This window comes from Eutrigla gurnardus (assembly GCF_963514095.1).
Source record: "Eutrigla gurnardus genome assembly, chromosome: 4".
Classification (NCBI taxonomy): Eukaryota; Metazoa; Chordata; class Actinopteri; order Perciformes; family Triglidae; genus Eutrigla; species Eutrigla gurnardus.
In genome coordinates, this window is record NC_139918.1 from 9,673,167 (window position 1) to 9,694,420 (window position 21,254).

The following is a 21,254-nucleotide window of genomic DNA, read 5'->3' on the forward strand; positions in this document are numbered from 1 at the left end:
AACAGTCAAGATGGATGTTTAGATTTCTCTACTGGCCATCAGGGGGCGACTCCTCTGATTGTCTGATTCTATAGAAGTCTATGAGAAAATGGTCCTACTTCTCTCTTGATGTATTATCTCAGTAAACATTGTCAACGTGAGTTTATGGTCTCAATCTCTAGTTTCAAGTCTCTTAAATCCAGCATGATGTTCATTTAGTATGCATATGCTACATTTAGAATCAAATGTTCCATAAAGCTGGGGATGCTTTAAGGCGGGGCTATCTTGTGATTGACAGGTCACTACTGTGTTTTAATAGTTTAATTTAGAGGCCTGAGTGACTGAAACTGATCATACTTCACCACAAAAAGCCAACATTGTTTCTGTCGCTACACGTATCCCATATCTCATGCCCATTCTGATTCATCTTGTAAACTGTTTTGGAGTGGACGCCTCTGGACTGTCATGAGTAAGTGTATAAAAATAATCTGGGATGAGGTTGCCTCAGCCTGGAGGTGACAACAAACCTCCAGCTGGAAACATGTTCGACCACCAGAGGACAGAATTCCTGCTGGCATGTTAGACAGCATCTCTCCCGCTGAACAGCAGCACAGTCCAATCAGAGAGCTGCAGATGCAATCACAGTGTTTCTGTTCCATTGTTTTATTGTAAGATGACATTACTCAACCGACGCAAGGAGGGCTCATCCAGCAGCCTTTTATCCCCTGGAACCGCGGAGAGGATCAGGAAACTGATCGAGTCTAATTGAATTGAAAAGGGTGCTTTTGTTCTGAAATTAGATATTCCCTGTTTGAGAGCAGAAAATCACTCCAAGGACAAAACTGGTCGTTTCTGAGAGAGAGCAGCCTGTTTGACAAAAGGATCAATGCACGGAGATAATATTGCAGGCATACTGAGAAACGAATCTCAACTGATTTCTTTTTTCATTCCACATGATTGTACAGCCAAATTTGGCAATAACTCATATGATTGTCATTGTTTCTAGGCACAGATGAGAGTCTATATATGTTTGTTAGAAAGTGAATATGTTGGGTATATTGTAAGTCTGTAAAATCAAGAATGTCATTTAAAATCCACCTCCTCATCTATAAAGCCCTTAGTGGTCAGGCACCATCATATAAAAGAGCTCGTTGTTCCCTATTACCCCACTAGAACACTGCACTCCCAGAATGCAGTGTTGGGGATCCTTAAGTCTCCAAAAGCAGAATGAGTGCCAGAGCCTTCAGCTATCAAGTCCCCTCGTGTGGAACCAGCTCCCAGTTCCAGTCCGGGAGGCAAGACACTAGGGGTGGGACGATACGGGTAACTCACGATTCGATACTGTGACGATATTTGGCCCACGATAACGATAATATCACGATACACGATATCTGCGATATTCGATATATTGCAAGAAATTTCATCAACGATATATCACGATATGTGACTGAAAAAGAAAAAAATATGCATAAAAAATAAATTCCAAAACTTCGTACAATGTACAAATGAATAAACACTGTCCAGCTGGACACATTAAAGTGCATGAACATTAATAACATGCCTTATGTAAACCAGGACAGTGCTTTCTGATACTGAAAAGTCAGTAGCAACTTGTTTATGTAAACTTGGGCCCGTTTTAGTTTAACAATAGCTAAAGAAGAGAAGAATAACATCAGAATTAAATGAAATATTGGGCACATTTCAGTATGCAACCAATTATGTGCAGAGTTATGTTCACCCATCCAGTACCTGGGAAGTCGGGCCTCATGCCCACACGGCTCCGCGGATCCACACATGCGGACCCTCCGGCGGACGGTAAACACGCGCCGCCCGGAATCCTGCCCGTAAATAGGCAATCGAGCCCGGCCGAAAAGTGGGTCCTCATGCCCTCAATGCTGTGTGAAAAGCGCTTGAAGCTCACAACAGCACCGGCCAGCACACGGCCACGCTTATGCGGCGTTCACACCGGACGCGATAGACGCGAATACAATCGCGTGAGACGCGTGTATCGCGCCGCTTGATCATTTTGGATTATTCGCTTCATTCGCATATGACGCTCATTTTTGAACCGGTGCTGCTCTAGCGGGGGAAACGAGGGCAGTGCCGGTGGGGAGCCGGCGGGTCACGTCGGCGGACCCTCCTCCTCCGCCTCGGGGTACCCGATGCCAGAGTCCGTGAGTCCGTGAGCCTCTAAACGCTCGGAATCCTGTCCGTAAATAGGCAATCAGACCGGGCAGCGGGCGGCCCCCACGGATCCGCTCCGGAGAACCGTAAACTCTTAGACGCACCGACGGGAGTCTAAAAAAACCCGTAGACCCAAAATATCGATATTTGCCGTCAGTGTATCGATTAATTTATTGCGACAGAGAGCACAACAATATATTGCAATATCGATTTTTTTTCCCACCCCTACAAGACACCCTCCCCACATTTAATTTATGAGGAGGTTTAAGACTTTCCTCTGAGAATTTAACTAAGGGCCGGCTCAGGCTCACTTTGGACCAGCCCTAAATCACATGTCCAGTGTTCCCCATGGGACAGTCAATGTTAGAGACAAATTATTTCTTTATCCCGTTTAAATTGTACCATGATTTACACATGTTTGTCAATTTAAAAGATCATTTTGCATGGCAAGAAAGGTTGTCGTAGGTCTGTCATAGTATCATATAGTTCAGTGTGAAACCACTCACACTCGTCAAATGTGTGATTTGTGATTTCTTTGGCCATATAAATAAAACTGAATTGAAAGTTTATATCATTAAAGGTCAAGTCATTAAGTCATCTAACTTGAGGTTAAAGACTGCAGCCAACTGAAACTCTGTGTGTCAGAGAACATGTGCATGGCCCAATCTAGAGCCAGTTTTTGGTTTGTCCATTCTGGGCTTCTGTAGTAACATGCTGCATATAAAAGGCTCATTCTAAGGTTACAAACGAAAAGGTGATACACTGAATGAAACATTGCTGTTTGTATTCCATTCCATTCTGCCAATAGATGAATGCTACAAACTGTTCCTTTAATCGTTGACTTTATTACCTAATTTATTGTGTAATGTATTTTTATCTATTTGTGTTTGATCAAATAGAACTCAATCAACCTAACTAACTAACTATTATCATGTCTTATTGCATTGTGATGATTTTTGAATGCAATTGCCAGAGTGAAACGCTCACGTTAGAATATAAAGGAATTACTCCACAGTCACATGACTTCACGTCGCCACCACTGGGCTTAATGCGGAATAGTAGGCGTGCGCCTGTTTAGTCGTCTCATTTAGCCACTTGTTAGCAACTGCTGTTTTTAAGACAAGCAGAAGCTTAAAAATTCACCAGAGATGTATTTACTGATGTATTTCATACCACAGAACAAAACATTAAAATACCTTTTTTTAGGCATCTAACCAAAAACTAATGCTGTCAGACGTTTCAATATTGTAATCAGATGAATCATAGGGTAGCTGTGATAAATGGTGCAGGTACCAAAGTAACTTCCAATTGAAATACATTTGTTTGAAAGTTAAAAATGAAAGTGTCCACATATCAGTAGATATTACATATCCTGACTATTTCACAAACTGCAGTGAGACTGTGTTAAACTTTATGGAGGGATGCTATAAAAGGTGGTGATGAAGTTCTTTCCAGGTTTAAAGTGGGATTTGTAGTTTACAGAAAACACTCCAAACTAAAGCACATGTACACACAAAGAATAATCAAAGAAGGAGATCAAAACCCACACAGAGCGTTGGAGGTGTACGTGCCGCACGGAGACCCAAACGTCTTTATCGATTGGCTGATAAATAAAACAAGTCGCGCTGTTCGCGCGTTGATCAAAGCTCCCCGAGAGCCTCTGGGCTGCGTTTGAAACGGTTTTGAAACGGTTTTCTCTCCTGCCAATTATGGGAGGTTATCTGCAGTGCAGCGTGGCGAGGGTTGAGTTTAAGGACAGCGGGAGAACTCGGTATCATGGATTCTCTCTGTTCTCCGGGGGCGCTTCGGCGGGCGGAGGACGACTCGACAGGAAGAAAACAAAACAAGTTTGTCCTTGTCGGTCGACATCAAAGGGAGAGACACCACAGGAATGAAAGATAAAGGAAGATAGAGATTAAGATTCACTGCACACACACACACACACAGTCTCACCGTGGTGTTGTCTCTGTGGTGGCGGACTCCTGAGTGCTGGCTGAGGACATTTCACAGTCTGGTGAGCACATATCGCCTCATCATCAGCGACATGCTCCTCAAACCTCACACACACAAACCGGTCGCCTGTTTGAAGAAAGCCGAGGGGCGTAACGTTGCGTCCGGGTTAATGGTTGTGGCGCGAGGTTTATTACGAGCATGCACGACTCCTACAGAGGTGCGTACTTCAAATACAACTTTTGCCATTTGATACCATTTGTTGTTTTTGTTGTTTCCTTCCCCACTGTGTTTCTGAAGGAAATTATGTACTTTATGTATTGTGTTTATGGAGATGCTGAGGCTGTTTCAACATTCTTTACACCCTTTTTTCATTGTCCTTTCCTTCATTCTTTCCTTGACTTTTCATTTTTTCTTTCCTTTTTTTCCCTTTCCCTTTCCATTCCCTACTTCTTTCCCTTTTCCCTTGCGTCTCCACTTCCTTTTTGCTCATGTTCTTTAATTACTTTTCGTCTTCAACGGGCTCGACTGCAGCTAAATCTCTTTACACCGCCAGCACCCGAACCCATTTTCTCCGCCGCCGTTCGGGGAGATGAATAACTTGGATCTTGCAGCCGTCAGCCGGTGAACAAAAGAGTTTGTTCCAATGTCGTCTCAAACCGTGGCGATGAAGCGGGGGTTAGGACGTGGCGTGACTGTGCCAACGGCGGCGCTGCGGGCGAGACGGTCGATACATGTGTTCAGATCATTTCTCAGGACTTTGTACCGGCTGTGTTTTTGTCTCTGGTTTTCCTCGACAGTTACTTTGTTCCCAGACAGACTCGACATTAAAGCGGGATTCAGACTTCTGTCTTTGCCTCCAGCGTGGGAATTTAGAACTCAGTGTCAGATTTCACCTGTTGATAGTATCACTGGATAAACAACTGATTGTGATTTTTCACTTGCTTGTGGCGAACAGATGGTTTGTAATGTCAATGAATTTCCCCAATCAAGTTCTTGCAGTGCAGGAATCCCTTTAAGTGGTAAACAAATAAGTGCCAGTCCTCTTATCGGCCGGGAGCAGCAATCATCTGACTTTCTACAATACCACATTAGGATACATTGGGTTTGGAGGCCCTAATTTGAAGGTTTATGATTTAAAACTATGCAATTTCATATACATTTTGGACCATTATTATTACTAGTTAAATCATTATTTTATTATTTACACACCTCACTGCCTACGTCTGAACATTAAATTCTTCTGGATGGATGCTGAAAATCAAAAGAGCAGTTTCATAAAAAACTTCAAATTTTTTTTACCAAATAATAAAAACAAAAAGTTACGATGAACAGTTCACTAATCATTTCACAAAAAGGACATGAACATTGAATGGATGAATACATAACTATTTTCTCTGTTTTAAATGTGTTTTTATTAAGTTTTTTTTGTCTTAGAAATTCTAACTGGTTTGTTGATGATATTGATTATTTGAATTATTATTCCTTCTTCTTTATGGTTTTAATTCACATGCATCATTATGTCTGTTTTAAGTTGAAATTACTTACTGCTAAAGTTTTATCTTAACTCTATCAATCGTGTTGGTTGCTACAACACAGATCGTAGAACGTAGATCCAGGCAGGATGGAAACGCTCTCCTTGAATAAATTGTGGCGTGGAGTCGTGCGCAACCCGGAGCCTGAGCCAGGCTGGGTTGATATTATGAACTGTATCATATATATTATTATATCCAGTCTAATCGGGTGTTCAGAGGTATGTGCCAATCCAAGTGGATCTTGATGTATTTGGGTCTGACTATCCTCTGATCAGGTCTCTGATTTTGGTAAATGAATGGATGCACGTTGGGTACGGGTATAGCGAGTTTACACCACATGATTTTAACCCTGATTTTCGGCTTTGACAGCGACAGTTTTTGGAAATCGGCGACAGATCAGCTGCAAATAGACGCTTTCTCCCGCGATATGAAAGAAGCGCCGATGTGTCATAGCTTTCCAAATAGTGTATATCTGGAAGATTAAATATCTGGATCTGTCTGTGAGTTCAAATCCTTATTGGAAACATTGTTTTGATCGGCATGAAGGAGGCGGAGATCTAAAGCTAATAAGAGCTGGGCGAGGGAAATATCTTTTCTGTCTTTTCTTTTTCTTCCTTGCTTTGTTGCAAATAAGCCACAAGACAAAGACGTTGGATTGAGAGCGTCTTACGTGCATACGTTTTTGGAGGAATGGCTGTGTCGTGCGTGGTCTTGAGTTCGAGGATTTCCTTACAGTGAAATATCTTCAATGTGTGACCCCTTGCCGAGGTTTTAAACTAGCTTAATTTAGATCAGATGAAAAAAGACTGGCAGCTATCAGATATTAGTATCTGTGTCTGAAATGAGCCCAGAAAAAAGAAGGAAGTGCTTCAATCACCTGATTCAGGACCAAAAGCATTTAAAATCATCACCTAAGTGTAGCCAAACTTCTATAAATAAGTAAATGGCTTAATTATAAAAAAAAAATGGAGTACACTCTGACACAAAATCTGAAAAAAATGTATTCTTACTTTACAGATTGTTCTTGATTTGAGAAAATAAATTAATATATAAAAATGTCTAATGTTCAACATGAAAAGTCTGTATCCGTATAAATATAACTTTTTCTTTTTTCTTTAAGAATTTTTTTTCACAAAAAAATATATTTGAAGTTTTGTTAAATATACAAATGTATCATACCCTCAGAAATATTTACTATTGTTTAAATTGATGAAACTTCAAGATGAAAATTCAAGTTATATACTGTAAAATAATACTAATAGAATTTAATACTAACAGAGTATTAAAACTGCAGTTTAAAACTGCATTTAAAATGCCTGTAAAAGTACAGGTTTATATGATTCAAAATACAATTATCAAATGTTATTTTACTTTTCTAATAAAGTTATTTAAGTCTAAATACATAAATCAATACTATACACTCAATAAGTCACTTTGAATTAAAAATTAAAAAAATAAATTCCATATTCCGTAAATCTGGGCCTTTTGGGGGAAACACATTAAAAAACATCCCCAGCTTCTGCAGCAGAGCAGCTTTCTTGCAAGTGTCTTTTTCACACATTGCTAATGTGCTTAGCGCTCTGTCTGCCATTAGTGGAATTATGCTCACCCAGCGGGTGTTAAACATTGTTTGGTGCTTCAGTTAATCAGCTAGTCAGAGTATGTGATGAAAAAACAGGAAGCAAGTCCCAGAAAAAACTGTGTTGTATACATATACTGAACATTGTGTTAGTATTGATCCATATGTTATGTCAGTGAATTGAGATCTTATTAACATGAGGGCTGTCAGGTATGTTTACATGTGAAATAACTTATTTGTCACGATGTATAATAAACTGCAACAAAAACTACAGGAAGCATTCATTACTGACCAACTGACATTTTTGATCCATAGGATTTGTTATTGGTGACTTCTTATCAAACACACCCAATGAATTAAACAATAACAAATCCAGGTTAAACTCACTGAAGACGTGATACCACAAACTCTTTCACTCACACATCTGTAATACAGACGATTATGGCTGCCGGTGTTTTAGTGTTTATATTTGGTAAAGTCGCTGCTTTCTTCAGTGGGAATAAAAAGTTTGAACGCCATCGTTATATAGTTAGTCAAATGTCATTATGCTATTAGACATCTGTGTGAATTTCTCATGATCACACATTCATATTTGAGTTAATTTGAGTTCACAGTGACTTGTGACTTACAAAGTTGAATCAGTTTGACGATTGATTCATTTCACAAGAAAATCCCAAATCGAGAGAGGAAAAAGTAAATATGGCAATTGGGCTGTTTCTCTTTTATCCCACAAAGGGGGGACCCCCGTGGGGTCCACTGAGCCGATCAGGGTCTCTGCTTACCGTAGGTGAGTGCGTAGAGTGGCTTGCCGTTGGTGTCCATGGTGGTGAGGCAGGGAGCCTTCGGAGAGATGGTGCCCCACCTCTGCAGGGCCGCCTCCAGAGACGGTGGCCAGTTGGTCACCACGCCCAGCTGCTCGCCCCGCAGGGCCACCATCAGGGCCCCCTCCGCTTTGGGTTGGTTGGGATCTGGCTGCTGGACTGCAGGCGGAGAAACGGAAAAGCCAAAAGTGAAAGCTGAAATGTGGCGATGATGCAGCTGAGTATCGCAATATATTTGTTTGGCGATATCAAGGACGGCAAGTATTCATCTTTTCTATATAAATTCTTAATATTGTAAATACAAATAAAACATTTTGGTAACAGTTGCTTCTTCAGTCCACTAGATGGCGCTGTTATTTTTTCTGGTGTGGTAATTGCAGAAAGTCGGCAGGACAGACAGGCGACCACAAGTGAGATGAACAGAGTGGAAACTTTCTAGCTAATAAGGTGAACTGCATAATTTGCAAATAAAGGGTATTAAATTGCAACATATCGCAATAAATGTTATCGCAATATGCAATAAGATCATATCGTGACCTAAGTATCGTGATAAAATCGTATGATGGGGCTCTGCTCTCTGCATCCCTGCCTGCCAATCAATCACTAAACACATTGAGGTTATTAAGTATGACACAAAATAAAAACACCACAGACCTGTTTTGTTTGAAGCTAGGTCTGATGCAAAAAAAAACAAATACAATTTTGAAGTTTTTACCTTCCAGAAGCTCCTCGAAGTCGTCCACAAAAAACTCTCTTAACGGCGGCCGTTTGGGTCTCTTCAGAGTGTTGACAAGTTGCTGTATTTTGGCAGAAACCCTGCTGCTGACTGGAACACCTGCAGACAGATGAACGAACACACACACACACACACACACACACACACACACACGGTCACATATAAAGCCTAGATTAAAGTACTAATTTGTTCTCTCACAGGTGCACGACGTTCCTCTGAGCGACGTCCCGAGTGCCTGCTGCTGCTTCATCTCTGGTAAAACATCTACAAGTTTCAAATCTGGGCGGCTTTAAAGTGGGACATTTTCCTTGAGTGATCAATCAACGAGAGGCGCTGCTGAACATGACACTCAGAGACGTGAAAGCAGCATGCACGATGAGATACAAATTGCTCTTTAATTGAGACCGATTTTAAACCCAACTGTGACAGAGCTTTAAGGACAGGAGTTAGAAGTGCTGAGATCTGGAGGCAAATAGATAGTTTTGGCAGCTGGGTGAGCCAAAGACATAACTGAGCGCTGGCAGAAATACCATGGACCCATCCCCAAGTCTCTGAAATCAGATCCATGTTTCCCTCACTTGCTCCCAGGCCTCAACCTCCGGTTCTGAAAAGTGAAGCCAAAGCTAAAGTGCCTTAAACTTGTCACAAGTGTTGGGGTTGTAGCAGGAGCAGATTTGGTTATCAACAGTTAACTATCAATATCAATATGATTATCGGTATTAATAATTATATTTAATATATTGTCATGATATAATCATGAATAAACGGGGCACCACCCTGGGATCAGGGAAAAGATAACCTAAAACTGTATTCAGTCTCAATATGAAGGTTTTATACTCACATGCCAATCATCGTGATCATTGGCATAGGAGTACAAAACCAATCGAACAATTAAAAAGGCGTGAAATTCAAGCACTAGCCTTCACAACCTGCTGTTATCCAGTGACATATACACAACAAGCACAAGAGACCGCTAGTTATAATATAATAAGATTTATTAAAATCAGTAATAATGATCACAATCAATAACACTGCAATTAACAAAGCCTTATTACCTAACTACCTAACACACAAAGCTAAGCTTAAACAAAGGGAGATACACACGTGGAGTGTGTGTGTGCGTATGTGTGTGTGTGCGTGCGTGTGCGTGTGTGCGTGTGTGTGCGTGTCAAGAGAGAGAGAGAGAGAGAGAGAGAGGGCTATGGGCGGCCACCGGATGGAGCTATTCCTCGCAGCGTTCAGGGGCGGAGCCACTGAGGTTCGATGGGGTAGCGAGAGAGAGAGAGAGGTGGAGCTATTCCTCGCAGCGGTCAGGGGCGGAGCCACTGAGGTCTGACGGAGTAGCGAGAGAGAGAGAGAGAGAGATAGCCGTATGTAGCCACCAGATGTAGCTATGTCCCTAGCGCCCGCCGGGAACAGCTGGCTTAGGACACGTGTGTGCGGCGTGTATGTGTGTGTGTGTTAGCGGGTCACAAACAAAGAGAGAGAGGATGCGCGAGCGATATTCGGAGGGACAGAAAGCGTGCTGCTATCACACGGGCTCGCGTGAATGAACTGGCGTTTATTCCGCGAGACCGGTCTTTTAACTGATAGAAGAGGCTTTCTGAGCTGGCGAATATGGCGGAGGTTAGTCGGAAACACTGTTACAGAAATCAACCCAGCTGCGTGGGTACACAATCAGTATTCAAATACAGCAGCACATGAACCAACGGACTCGGCGGTCCGCGATCAGAACTTAAAACACATTAACAAGAATTACAAGCATATCCTACACTATCACTTGTGTCTCTGCCCAGACTGATAGCCTCTTACTGGTATCGTTGCGTAAGACGATGACGGCGTTCCGTAACGGCGGTGGTTCGTGAGTCCCCGGCGTCAGCGGGGGACGTGATGAGTCGGCTTCGTCCAGACGAGAGCGGAGCGGGTTTCCTCTCGTTGATCAAACTCAAATAAAGAAAACAGTTGGTGTTTCCTCCTTCCACGAGCGGCGATATAATCGCGGCTTGGCGATTTAGTCAGCTTACTTCAGACAGCGTCTGGTAGCTGGAAGGCAGGAACCGGCTTGGTTCCTCTTGTTGCAACGGTGCGCTGCAGGAGGGGGTCGCCTCCCGTGGCAACGTGGTGTTGCGATGGAAGCGCTGGAACCAGCGCCCGGGTAGGAGTGGGAGCCAGAGTGTAAGAGTGAATAAGAGAGCGTTCTCCGGGCGGCTTCGGTTTATAAAGCTCAGGCCGCTCCAGGGGACCCCCCGGGGTTCCCTGAAGATGTCAGCCAATAGGGCACTGGTTGGGTGGCGTCACATCTCTCACCTGGGTGAGATGTGAAACTAAAATGGCGGTGTAGTTTTTAATCCCCTTTGTCCCTTTGTCCTGGCCGCATGTGTAGGCTTCTGTAGGCCGCATTGTGTAGTCCTTCTAGTGAGGTCCCAACACAAGTCACTCCATCAAAAAAGGAGGTGCAACATTTGCTCTGGAAAATGATGGTGAAAATGATGATGAAATCCTCTCCGTGTTTTGAAAGAGAGCCTCAGCTTCGTTGCGTCTCTTTCAGTTAAAGAAGCTCCATCTGTAAACTCTGGCACATCGATCACAGCGTCTGATGAACTCTTCGTCTGCTGCAGCTTCATGTCCGTCCAGAGAAGGAATTATTAAACCATGAACCGGGGTGAAATATCTACACTGGAGGCTGACTAATTTGTAGATTCTCATCACATTCTCATTTTTTTCCCCCTTTCAAATTAAATATAAAATAGACCACTTAATATTTGGATGCAAAATAATGCATGAACAAGAGATTTAAAAAATAAGGACATAGAAACGTTAGAAAAATAATCAAATAAAGACTGTCAAAAGAGCACCTTTGTAATAAATGAACAGGTATCGTATGCTCCATAGCTTAAATCACGACAGAGCAGCTGGAGGTCCGTCCAGTTTAAAGCACCAAAGCTGTTGTTGTTAAAATATGTAAAATATGACTTGATATGTGATCTGAGAGTTAAAAAGACATTTTTCATATCTTCTGGACTTCAAGTATATTTTGTTGTAAATACTCAATCGGTTTTGTGCTTTTCCTTCGGTATATATGATCGGGAGAACTTTGATTGCCTCTGAATAGCTCTCAACAGGGCGATGCCTGAGCCAGCTGCTCGTAGCTAATGGCTGTAGCAACGCTAACCGTACAAACTTTGGCAAATTGACAGAGCTAACATTGTTTACCTGTGCTACGCTTCCATGACGACGCTTGCACACATGCACTAAAAGCAGACGCAGCCTGCCAGGCTATGTCAACAAAGCAAGGAGAAGGTCGGATAACAACGCACACAGAGGGAGAGTGAATTCATTCTCTGATCAGGTAGACATTCCTCCACTTTATCTTTACTTGGGCCATAGTTGTTAGCTGCCGTATTAATGCTCTGAATGTCATACATTGCTTCTTTCAGTTAGAATCACATCTCCTGGTTTCATATTTAGATAAATATCACCGCAAAATGTGATGAAACCCTGATTCAGGTGTAAATAATCCACTTTAAAGCAACCTGCATAGTCTCTGATTGCATTAATCTCAGATCCATGTTATATTGGTTTAAAATACAAGCCACTACTGTGACAAAGAAACAAGTGAACTTCAGATTCAAGGGATGAAAAAACTCATAGAGAAAGACAATGAATGAAGATTGGCCTTCCACCCCCTAAACTCAGGACTCACCGTCTCCGGTCTCCATCAGCTCGGCGTTGCCGTACTTGGGCGTCTGCCTCTGAGCCGCGGTGCTGGCGCCCGGGGCTCGCTCCACCTGGATCCCGTCGGGGGTGTTGTTGGTGTAGCCGGTGACATCTGGAGGGGCAGAGTGGTTCTCTGGGATGTGAGAAAATGGGGGATGAATGTTAGTTCCCCGACACATCCTGCTGTTAAAACACATCCTGTGGAAATGTCAAATAAATGTAAGGTTGTAAGCAGCGGAGTTGTTCAAGAGTGTTTGAGTGTACAAGCTGAAAACAGCTGAAGTGCCGGATGAACTGCATGTTGGAGGGAAAGGACACAGATTGTGGGCCTCGGGGAGCATTAAAACTCTTCAGCACACAGGTCTGAGGGCAAAAACAATCGGAAAAATTGTTGCTAATAATTGAATGTACCTAAACTGACTCTAATGCTCAGTAACTCTAAAAAACGGATTCCTATTAAATCTAAGGATGGATGAAAGTTTGGAAATACATGTGACGTCCAATTAGAGAAAATATGGGTGAAAAATTAACAAAACATGAAAACAGAAAGATAATTAATTAATAACTTGTTATAACTAAAACGTCTTTGGCTTGCAGCTAAATTGAAGTCGAAACGAAACAGACTCTCTAATGGACATACCTATCAGAGAACGTACACAGGCAGCATTTAGAAACTAACTGCTGAATTGAAAATGCCGCGAGGTAAATACAAATAAAAAACAATCTGCAGTTGGAAATTCTGTCAAGAAAATAATGTTTGTGCCTTGGTGGACGGATACACTTCACTGATATACAGAGAAGTTCCACCAGAACCAGCATCTCACACCCACCACCACATACCGCGACACCTGCCTTTCTCTGAAGAAAAAGCCACTCCATTTCCATCAGCGCCCACGCCGTAACATTCCATTTTTTAAAGTCGTTTCTCGCCACCGTGTTTTGTGCCGCATTGAGATTGTGTTTTTCAGCATATGTGGTGTGCTTGAAGTTTCAAAGCTCTCACCATGCCTCACATTTTTCACATTTACCTCTTTCAAGTGGCTCAGCTGCTGCTCGACAACATCAAACGGTGTTTACGGTTCTGCCCGAGGGATTCGTTATTCTCAGCGGTCTGAGCAAGAAATGATGCGTGGAGAGAGATGTGTGTTGCATCTGAAGAAGGTAGCGTGTTACTGTGTCATGTATTGTCCCTTTGCATTCCCAATCAATTCCTCTTCTCTACTCTCAGGTTACAGATTTGCAAGACTCTCTTTGGTTCATCGTGGACAAGTTTTGTCTTTGACAGCTTTGAGACATTTGGAAATGTTTGCATACATTTCCAATATGAAGATTGGATAAAGATTTTGAGAGACTGTATTTAAAGTTATGGATTGTAAAATGACATACATTTAGAAGACACTACAGGTGAATAAATAGATAGATCATGAAACTTGATTGTTGACATTAAAGTTAAAGTCCGTAAGATTTGAGATGCATTGCCTCTAGCGGCCTCTTGGAACTGCAGGCGAGCCTCTGGGACCTCATCTCCCAGAGTTCCTTTGGAAACCCAACAGGCCTGTCTCTCATCTGCATGATGCCTTCAAATGCTCCACACTGAAAGGAGGTCCATGGTTTTCCCTCGTTGGCGTCACTTTGCTTCTTGATGACTTTCCTTCTTCACTTCCATTAGTTTGTTGTTTCTTTTTTTTGGGACTGGAAGTTGAATGGTCTTCTTTCTCTGTTGATCCTCCATTGTGAGTCAGCAGTAATGAAATGTACCCGGTCAAACACTAGACTAGAAAGGGCCTGACTCAGCAGTTGGAAGATACCAATTTCCTGGGCAGACCAACCGCTGCTGACTGACGTAAAAAGCATCTTTCATTTAGAATTTTGCGCGGGAATGTCACCACAGACACGGAGATCCTATTTCTGGGCAAAGCAGCAAGTACAAGCACTTTCATTAGTGGGTCACATGATCAACCACCATTGTTTTAACTCACTCTTCTATCGATAGTAACTCAAAGACAATTAAATAGATGAAAATGTCGCGGAGTACAACTTTAAGAGGTATCCTTTTTTTATTTACATGTTTAAATATGCAAATGAGGCACACAACCTTTGGCTGATATCTGCATCTTTTTGTCTGTAGGCCAAATGCAACGCAAACGCTGACTGAGATTGAACTTGATGTGAAAGACTCCGACAAAGAAAGATATATAGTGGAAGGATGGAGAAATGAGAGGAGAGGGGGATGATTCCAAGCAAAGCAGCGAGCCAAAGCCAGAGAGACCAAACAGAATTCTTTATTCAGACGTGGACGGCATCTCAATGCTGCATCACACAGCACAGGCATGCTAATTACTGTAGCACGCTGTACGTCCCGTCTCTGCAACATCTGGGCTGTCTGCTGGAGCGCCACTCGACTAGACGTGTATTCTATGGAGTCGTGTCTGTCTGGGAATGTGTGTGTGTGTGTGTGTTTGTGTGTGTGTGTGTGTGTGTGTGTGTGTGTGTGTCAGGCACGAGTATCCAGTGACCTCATCAGAATGTATTTATGATGATGTGTGAAGGGGAGGAATATCAACCCTCCTTCGCTGCTGGAATACCAATCAGGCTGTCTGACGGAGGCTGATTCAGGGAGGCTTTCATCCCCACATGGGTCAAGGAGGGTTTAAAAGGTGGCTTGATGGCTGCGAGGTCTCATGTTGAAATGTCGTTTCTGTATTTAACGGTGCTTTCACATTTGCCTTTCAGCCCTCCAAACCAACTCAGAGTGATTAGTCAGCATTGTTTGCTCATATGTGAACACTCCAACAGAGCCCTCTGGAATGAACCGTCCTCAGAACTCCTCAGAAGCTGATCTGAGAACGGTTCGCTTCAAGTCCGCGTTGCAGTTTCTTTCACCCCCGGATTCAGGTCTCCCTCTGCCCTCTGGACTTGCCCCGTCTCATGAGCCACCTATCGTGATCAGCTGATAATCACTAAAAGTATGCGATCAGAAGATTGGCATGAATGCTCTCTAGTGGGGAATCGGCATAGTAATCAGCAAACATCAATCTGAATCGTCAGGAGCTGCCGGTGGGGAGCTAAAGCTAAGAGAACAGCTAAATGCTTGTGCGCAATATTATGATAGAACTTTATATATATATATATATATATCATGTTCAATATAACTTTTTATTCCTTCTTCATTATCGTTGGCAAAAAAAAATGATTTAGTTATTCTACTACATTTACCTTACTTCTGTACATACTATTACCTCTTATACACTCTATATAGTCTTATAGTCTTATGATGTTACCATTTAGTTATTTTATTTTAATTCACCTATTCTGCTAAATTCATACTATTCTTATTGCTACTATATTTTTGCTCTAAAAACAAACCTTCTTTATGATGTGACAATCCCGCGGATAATGATTGCAAATGTTTCGCCACATAAACAACTACCTTCGCATTTTCACAGCAGAAAAATTGGTTTAAATCCCAAGTGCGAAATGCACTCTGGGTTGCATTTCTGTTGACGGAACAATACAAATAAATATTGCCTGGATTTTAAATCAATCCGCACCTCTGTTTATTTATAAAATCTGAGTTTGATTTATAAAACTGCAAGACACGACAGCTCATGTAAGGAACCCTCAATAAATGCTGCATCTCATTGGCAATGTGTCAGCGGCGAAAGCTTCCCTCAACATCAGCGTTACCAGACACCTGATGAATAGCATCCATCAAGCTGCTGAAACTGTTATTCCTCAGAGACCACAGACAGATAAGCCACACGGCAATGCCAACATTGCAGCCTTAATCACATTGAATACAGGAACACTTCCAGAACGGTGTTAGTGGATTCATGGTATTTGTTTTTTTTGTTTTTTTGGAAGTGATGGATGGCTGATTAAAAGGTCTAGCATTCAGCCCTTTCTTTAATTGTATGCTCAGTGTGGATGGCTTTGTATTCTCAAGCAATGTAAAAGAGCCACTTTAGCAAATGGGAACGTCATTGGCTGCCTCTTCACATGCCAAGCAGCGAGTTGGCTGATGGAGTCTTCAGGTTGTACCCTGTCTGGCTGTTAATCAGGATCTTTCAGACAAAAGCAGACTCCACATTCTTTGATGCAGTACTTGTGATTCCAGGTAGCAGCTTTTAAGAAAGCCCATAAAACTGAAATGAGGACACAGGCACACCGCCTCCATTTCTCCACCATCTGCTTTCTAGCTTAGATAAAAAGTCATTTTGAAAGCAGAAAACAACCAAAAAAACATGCTGCATAATTGGCCAATCAATAAAACAACACCAAACAGAGTAACCTTGAAAAGAGGGAAGACTCATACAAGCTGCTATCGGCCCCTTTTAAAAGCATTGTTGGTTCTCCTCATGAACAAGTCAAACTCTAATAAACTGAAAGGATAAAAAAAAAATTTTTTTGGTTCGTGTTAATCCACACAAATGCTTCAATGCATCTACAACAATGCTAGTGAGGTCAACATTGATGTATTTTCTTCTGCACAAAGTATAATAAGCTGGGGATGACCAACGAAAGGCAAAACTTAAATAGGAAGCTCATCGTGGAGGACACTGTGGGGAAAAGAGTCACTGAAACTTCTGAGGGAGAAAATTTGGCATCACTGCTGTGAGCCGACGGATGGTAAGAGACTGCCCCTGCTTCTTTTCTCCGCCAGCCAAGCTCTGTTCTCAACTTACTGGAGAGCCCTGCCCCAGAGTTTCCTTTCTCTACCATGCCAGCCGGCCCTGCCCTCCTCCTCCTCAAAGAGAGGGGGGTTAAAAAGCCTGCATGTGAGGAACACAAAGGGAGGGGAGTCTTGAAAAGTGGTGTCAACTCAGGTGTCATTCAGGAACCTCGCTTACCACAGTGTTAGATATCCTTTATAGGAGCCTACTCTTCCTCTCTTAAATGTGGCACCCCCCAAGGTCCAATTTTAGGCCCTCTTTTTTTCTTTTTCAATGAACACACTCGCCTTCATTCTGTATCACTGTTAATGCCAGCTCACCCAAAAAGAAAAAAAAAAAACGCCCCTGTCTAGACAACATCAACTGTTGGATTGCGATGAATGTCCTTCAACTAAATGATAAGAAACTGAAGTAATGCAACTGCTGTTGTTTGTGAATGTGCTATATAAATAAAATGACTTGACTTGAAGAGACAAATCTACCTTAATTTATACTTCAGTCCTTTAAAACTGGGGACTAATAAGAGAGCTGATCCAGCTCATAGTAGGGGTGGTACTGGCCCCAGGATACAATATCATCACAATATTAAAGGCATGATATGATCTTATTATGATTTTAAACAGTTACTGTGACTTAATTTGGATGGCTTTTGAAAAATTATGAAATATGATCTGGATATTTCCATAACCTTTTGTCAACAAAAGTTTGTTTTGTATTTAAGGCTTTTTTGTTTTGACTTTTTGTGATTAAATAAAGAAAATATTTTAAAAAGAATTGTTAAATAAAACTTCCATTGTGAAGAATGTATGTATAAACATAACATACCAATACACTGTATAGCTAGGTCTTTTTGAGAAGTGGGCATTTAAAATGTGAGTTTTCAAATAAAGTATTAACACACCAAGGGACAGTGTAGAATCAGTACTGTATTTTTGCTCTCAGGTGCTTGAGATTAAAATATTTTACTTTAAAAGAGCCCTGTATGTCTCTGAAGGTAATCACGTAGCAACAGCAGCAGCACGGACAAGCACTTAGTGCTGTTATCTGAAACAAAAGAGGCAGCCAGTGACACAAACACAGCGTTCTCTACTGAACCTAAACTCAGAGTCATCCAGATCGTCCACAGCGATACCGTGATGGTGACGGCAGATTGAACAAAAAGTTATCTGCACGCGCAGGCTGAGCTGTTCTGATAAGACAGGAATGAAAAACGATTCCTCCTTCCCTTACTTTAACATTACGTTTAAGGACACACGGAAAACTCTGTAAACCTGCTGCTCTGGCCTAGAACGAGGAAATGACATTCACTCATTCCCTCTCATTCACTCCCTACTCACTATACAAAGAGTTCTATGTAGAGGACTAGATAGAGGACTACATAGATGATTATGGAGTAGACGGTATAGAGGACTATATAGAGGACTATGTGGAGGACTATGTAGAAGACGCCGGTATGGAGGACTATGTAATGGACTATGTGGAGGACTGTATAGAGGATTATGTAGAGGAATATATGGAAGACTATATAGATGACTATGTGGAGGACTGTATAGAGGATTATGTAGAGGAATATATGGAAGACTATATAGATGACTATGTGGAGGACTATATAGATGACCATGTAGATGACTATATAGAGGACTATGAAAGGTCCCTGGTAAACACTGATGCTGCATATATAAAAAGGAAAGAAGGAAAGGAACACCACAGCTCCTGTTGTTTACATGGTGGTAATAGATATTATCCCAAAATTAATAATGAAATAAAAATACTTTGTGGCCTGCTGTGCTCCTCACATTGAATATATTACTTTCATGGATTTGTCTTAATCACCCTGCTCTCTCTACTCTCCTCTATAGAGCATTGCATGATGGTTTATAATATTTTATATATATATAATTTGCAGGATGAACTGGCGGATACTTTGAGTCCACTATATAGGGTTTGATAAATCTCACTATACATTCAGACAGCATGGAGAAAATAGTGAGCAGTGAGTAATTGCGGACACAGACAGGGTTTCCTCTATGATAAACAAAAAGAAAATATGCCATTTGGAAAATGTACATCATGCTGTGATATGGAAATTTGTTACTGAAGGTATAGGTAACTTCTATAAATCAAAATATAACCTGAACATAAAAAAGCAGACAAAATCTACTTTGGGTTATAAAAGAATGATTACCAAACCAAATCAGAACTGCATGATATATTTGTCTTGTGTCAGGATTATAAAGTGTGTTTTGTCATCCACTGTTTTTCGTGACGTTTTAAGTTTGCATGTAAGAAAAAGAAAAACCTGAGTAGGAAGGCTGGAAATGTGAAAAACCTGTCAAAATGTCACAAAATGGCTTTTACACTAAAAAACAAGCTAATCCATATAATCGAGTTCTCACTTGTCTTCTCCAAAACTAATGGATAGATTTTCAGTATTTCCTTTTAAGTTGTGTTTTTATTGTTTTTGAAGCTATATGAAATAACCAATTGAAATGACTTGGAATAATAGAATTGAAAAAATACAGGTGTTTGAAATGGAAGGAAATTTCTTAAATGTAGGTGTTGCTAAAAAGATCTTGAACCTATTTTAAATACAGAGTCATTACAGAAAATGAAGTTTAAATAAGTTAAATAGAAACCCCCCAAATAAGAGAGTAAAAAGTAAAAGACTGAAGTGAACGTAGGAAGCGAAGTGCCGTGAACCCTTCCCTGTCCACAAAGATACGACCCTCCAGAAGAACACACATTCACACATTTAAACTTCAAAGTCTGAAAAGGAAGCCCACCCACTCAATTACTGTAGACCAAACACTTATTAAAACAGCCAACTAACTTTACCAACAACTCAACAAACTCAAGGATAATTGCTTTATTTAAAGACCAAATCAGACAGGCTTTGAAGTTTTTTTTGCCCTCGTTGTTCCCAAACAGGGGATTCAGGGACCTCCACGGGGTCTTACGAGGATGCTTCGGCAAAATAACAATAAGCGCACGACTTGCGCATACAAATCCAATCAGCAGTCACCAGCTATCACTGCGAACACACACCTTCCTCGCTGAACACCATCCCTAACTGCAGCAGCAGGCGACACCCGTCTCCTCCAGGTAAATGAGGGGCCAAATGTGACTTTTCAATGCGCTGAAGTAAAAGATTTAAAAATAAAATCATAGAAAAACCCAACAAAAATAGCACAAGAAGAAGGCCCTATCAAGCAGATGTGTCTGTATCTGGTAGAGTTTGCTGCGGGAGCCTGGATTTGGCTTGTCGCTTCTGGCCTTTGCTAATCATGTCTGCATTTCGCTAAATCTCGATCCAGATTTGGGTCACAAGAGATAAGTGAGTCTGGACTTTGCTAATAAGGCTTGATTGTGGCTCAGTTCCTCTCTCTTTGGCATAGATTCTGTTTTTGTTTGCTAAAAGTAAAAGGGAAATGTCTTTGCTTCGTCAGAGGTCTCTGCTTTTAGAACTTGGCTCAGTCCGAGCCTCTTACCCGTCTTCCGGTGGTGGTGGTGGTGGTGGTGATGGTGATGGTGGTGGCGTGCGTGGTGGTGGGCGGAGAGGTGGACGTGTTGGGCCAGGACGTCGGCCAGCCTGCCGCCGGCCGCGCCGCTGCCGCCGCTGCGTGTGGACGAAGAGGAGGAAGAGGCCGTGGAGGAGGTGGTGGTGGTGGTGGAGGAGGTGCCGTGGATGGCCCGGTTTATCCAGTGCTCCATGCTGATGCTCCCCTCCCGGCTGGACGAGGTTCCTCCGCCGCCTTCTCCGTTCTCTTCCTCGCCATCTCCCCCCTCCTCTTCATTGCCGTGGCCCTGACCCTCGCCTTCGGAGTCTGATGACGTATCTGAGGCGGGAAACGTGGATGTGGACAAGAAGGATGAATAAATGGAACAGAGACCTGGCAGACCACAGTAACGAAAGTTTAAAACAAATGAACAAACCATCGACGACAAATTGATCTTTGAATAAATTCTGGTTCAATCAAATCCAGATTCAAATATGCTTTATTTACAGACACAGAAAAATGTTTGTATGTTACAGTCTATTGTGGTTTGAGCTCCCATTTGTTTGGAGATGCTGCAGGGGGA

At 42.0% G+C, this 21,254-nt stretch overlaps 1 protein-coding gene across 1 annotated transcript in view; it reads right to left on the reverse strand.

Moving 5' to 3' along the window:
* LOC311012487 (disco-interacting protein 2 homolog C-like) overlaps positions 1–21,254 on the reverse strand; it is a 181,943-nt gene that overhangs the window by 45,383 nt on the left and 115,306 nt on the right. Inside the window, exons 5-8 of the mRNA XM_084007948.1 lie at positions 20,663–21,010; positions 12,488–12,634; positions 8,764–8,883; positions 8,010–8,207 (exon numbers count right to left, since the gene is read on the reverse strand). Coding sequence (XP_083864074.1) covers positions 8,010–8,207; positions 8,764–8,883; positions 12,488–12,634; positions 20,663–21,010 — 813 coding nt within the window. The remainder of the gene's footprint in view (positions 1–8,009; positions 8,208–8,763; positions 8,884–12,487; positions 12,635–20,662; positions 21,011–21,254) is intronic.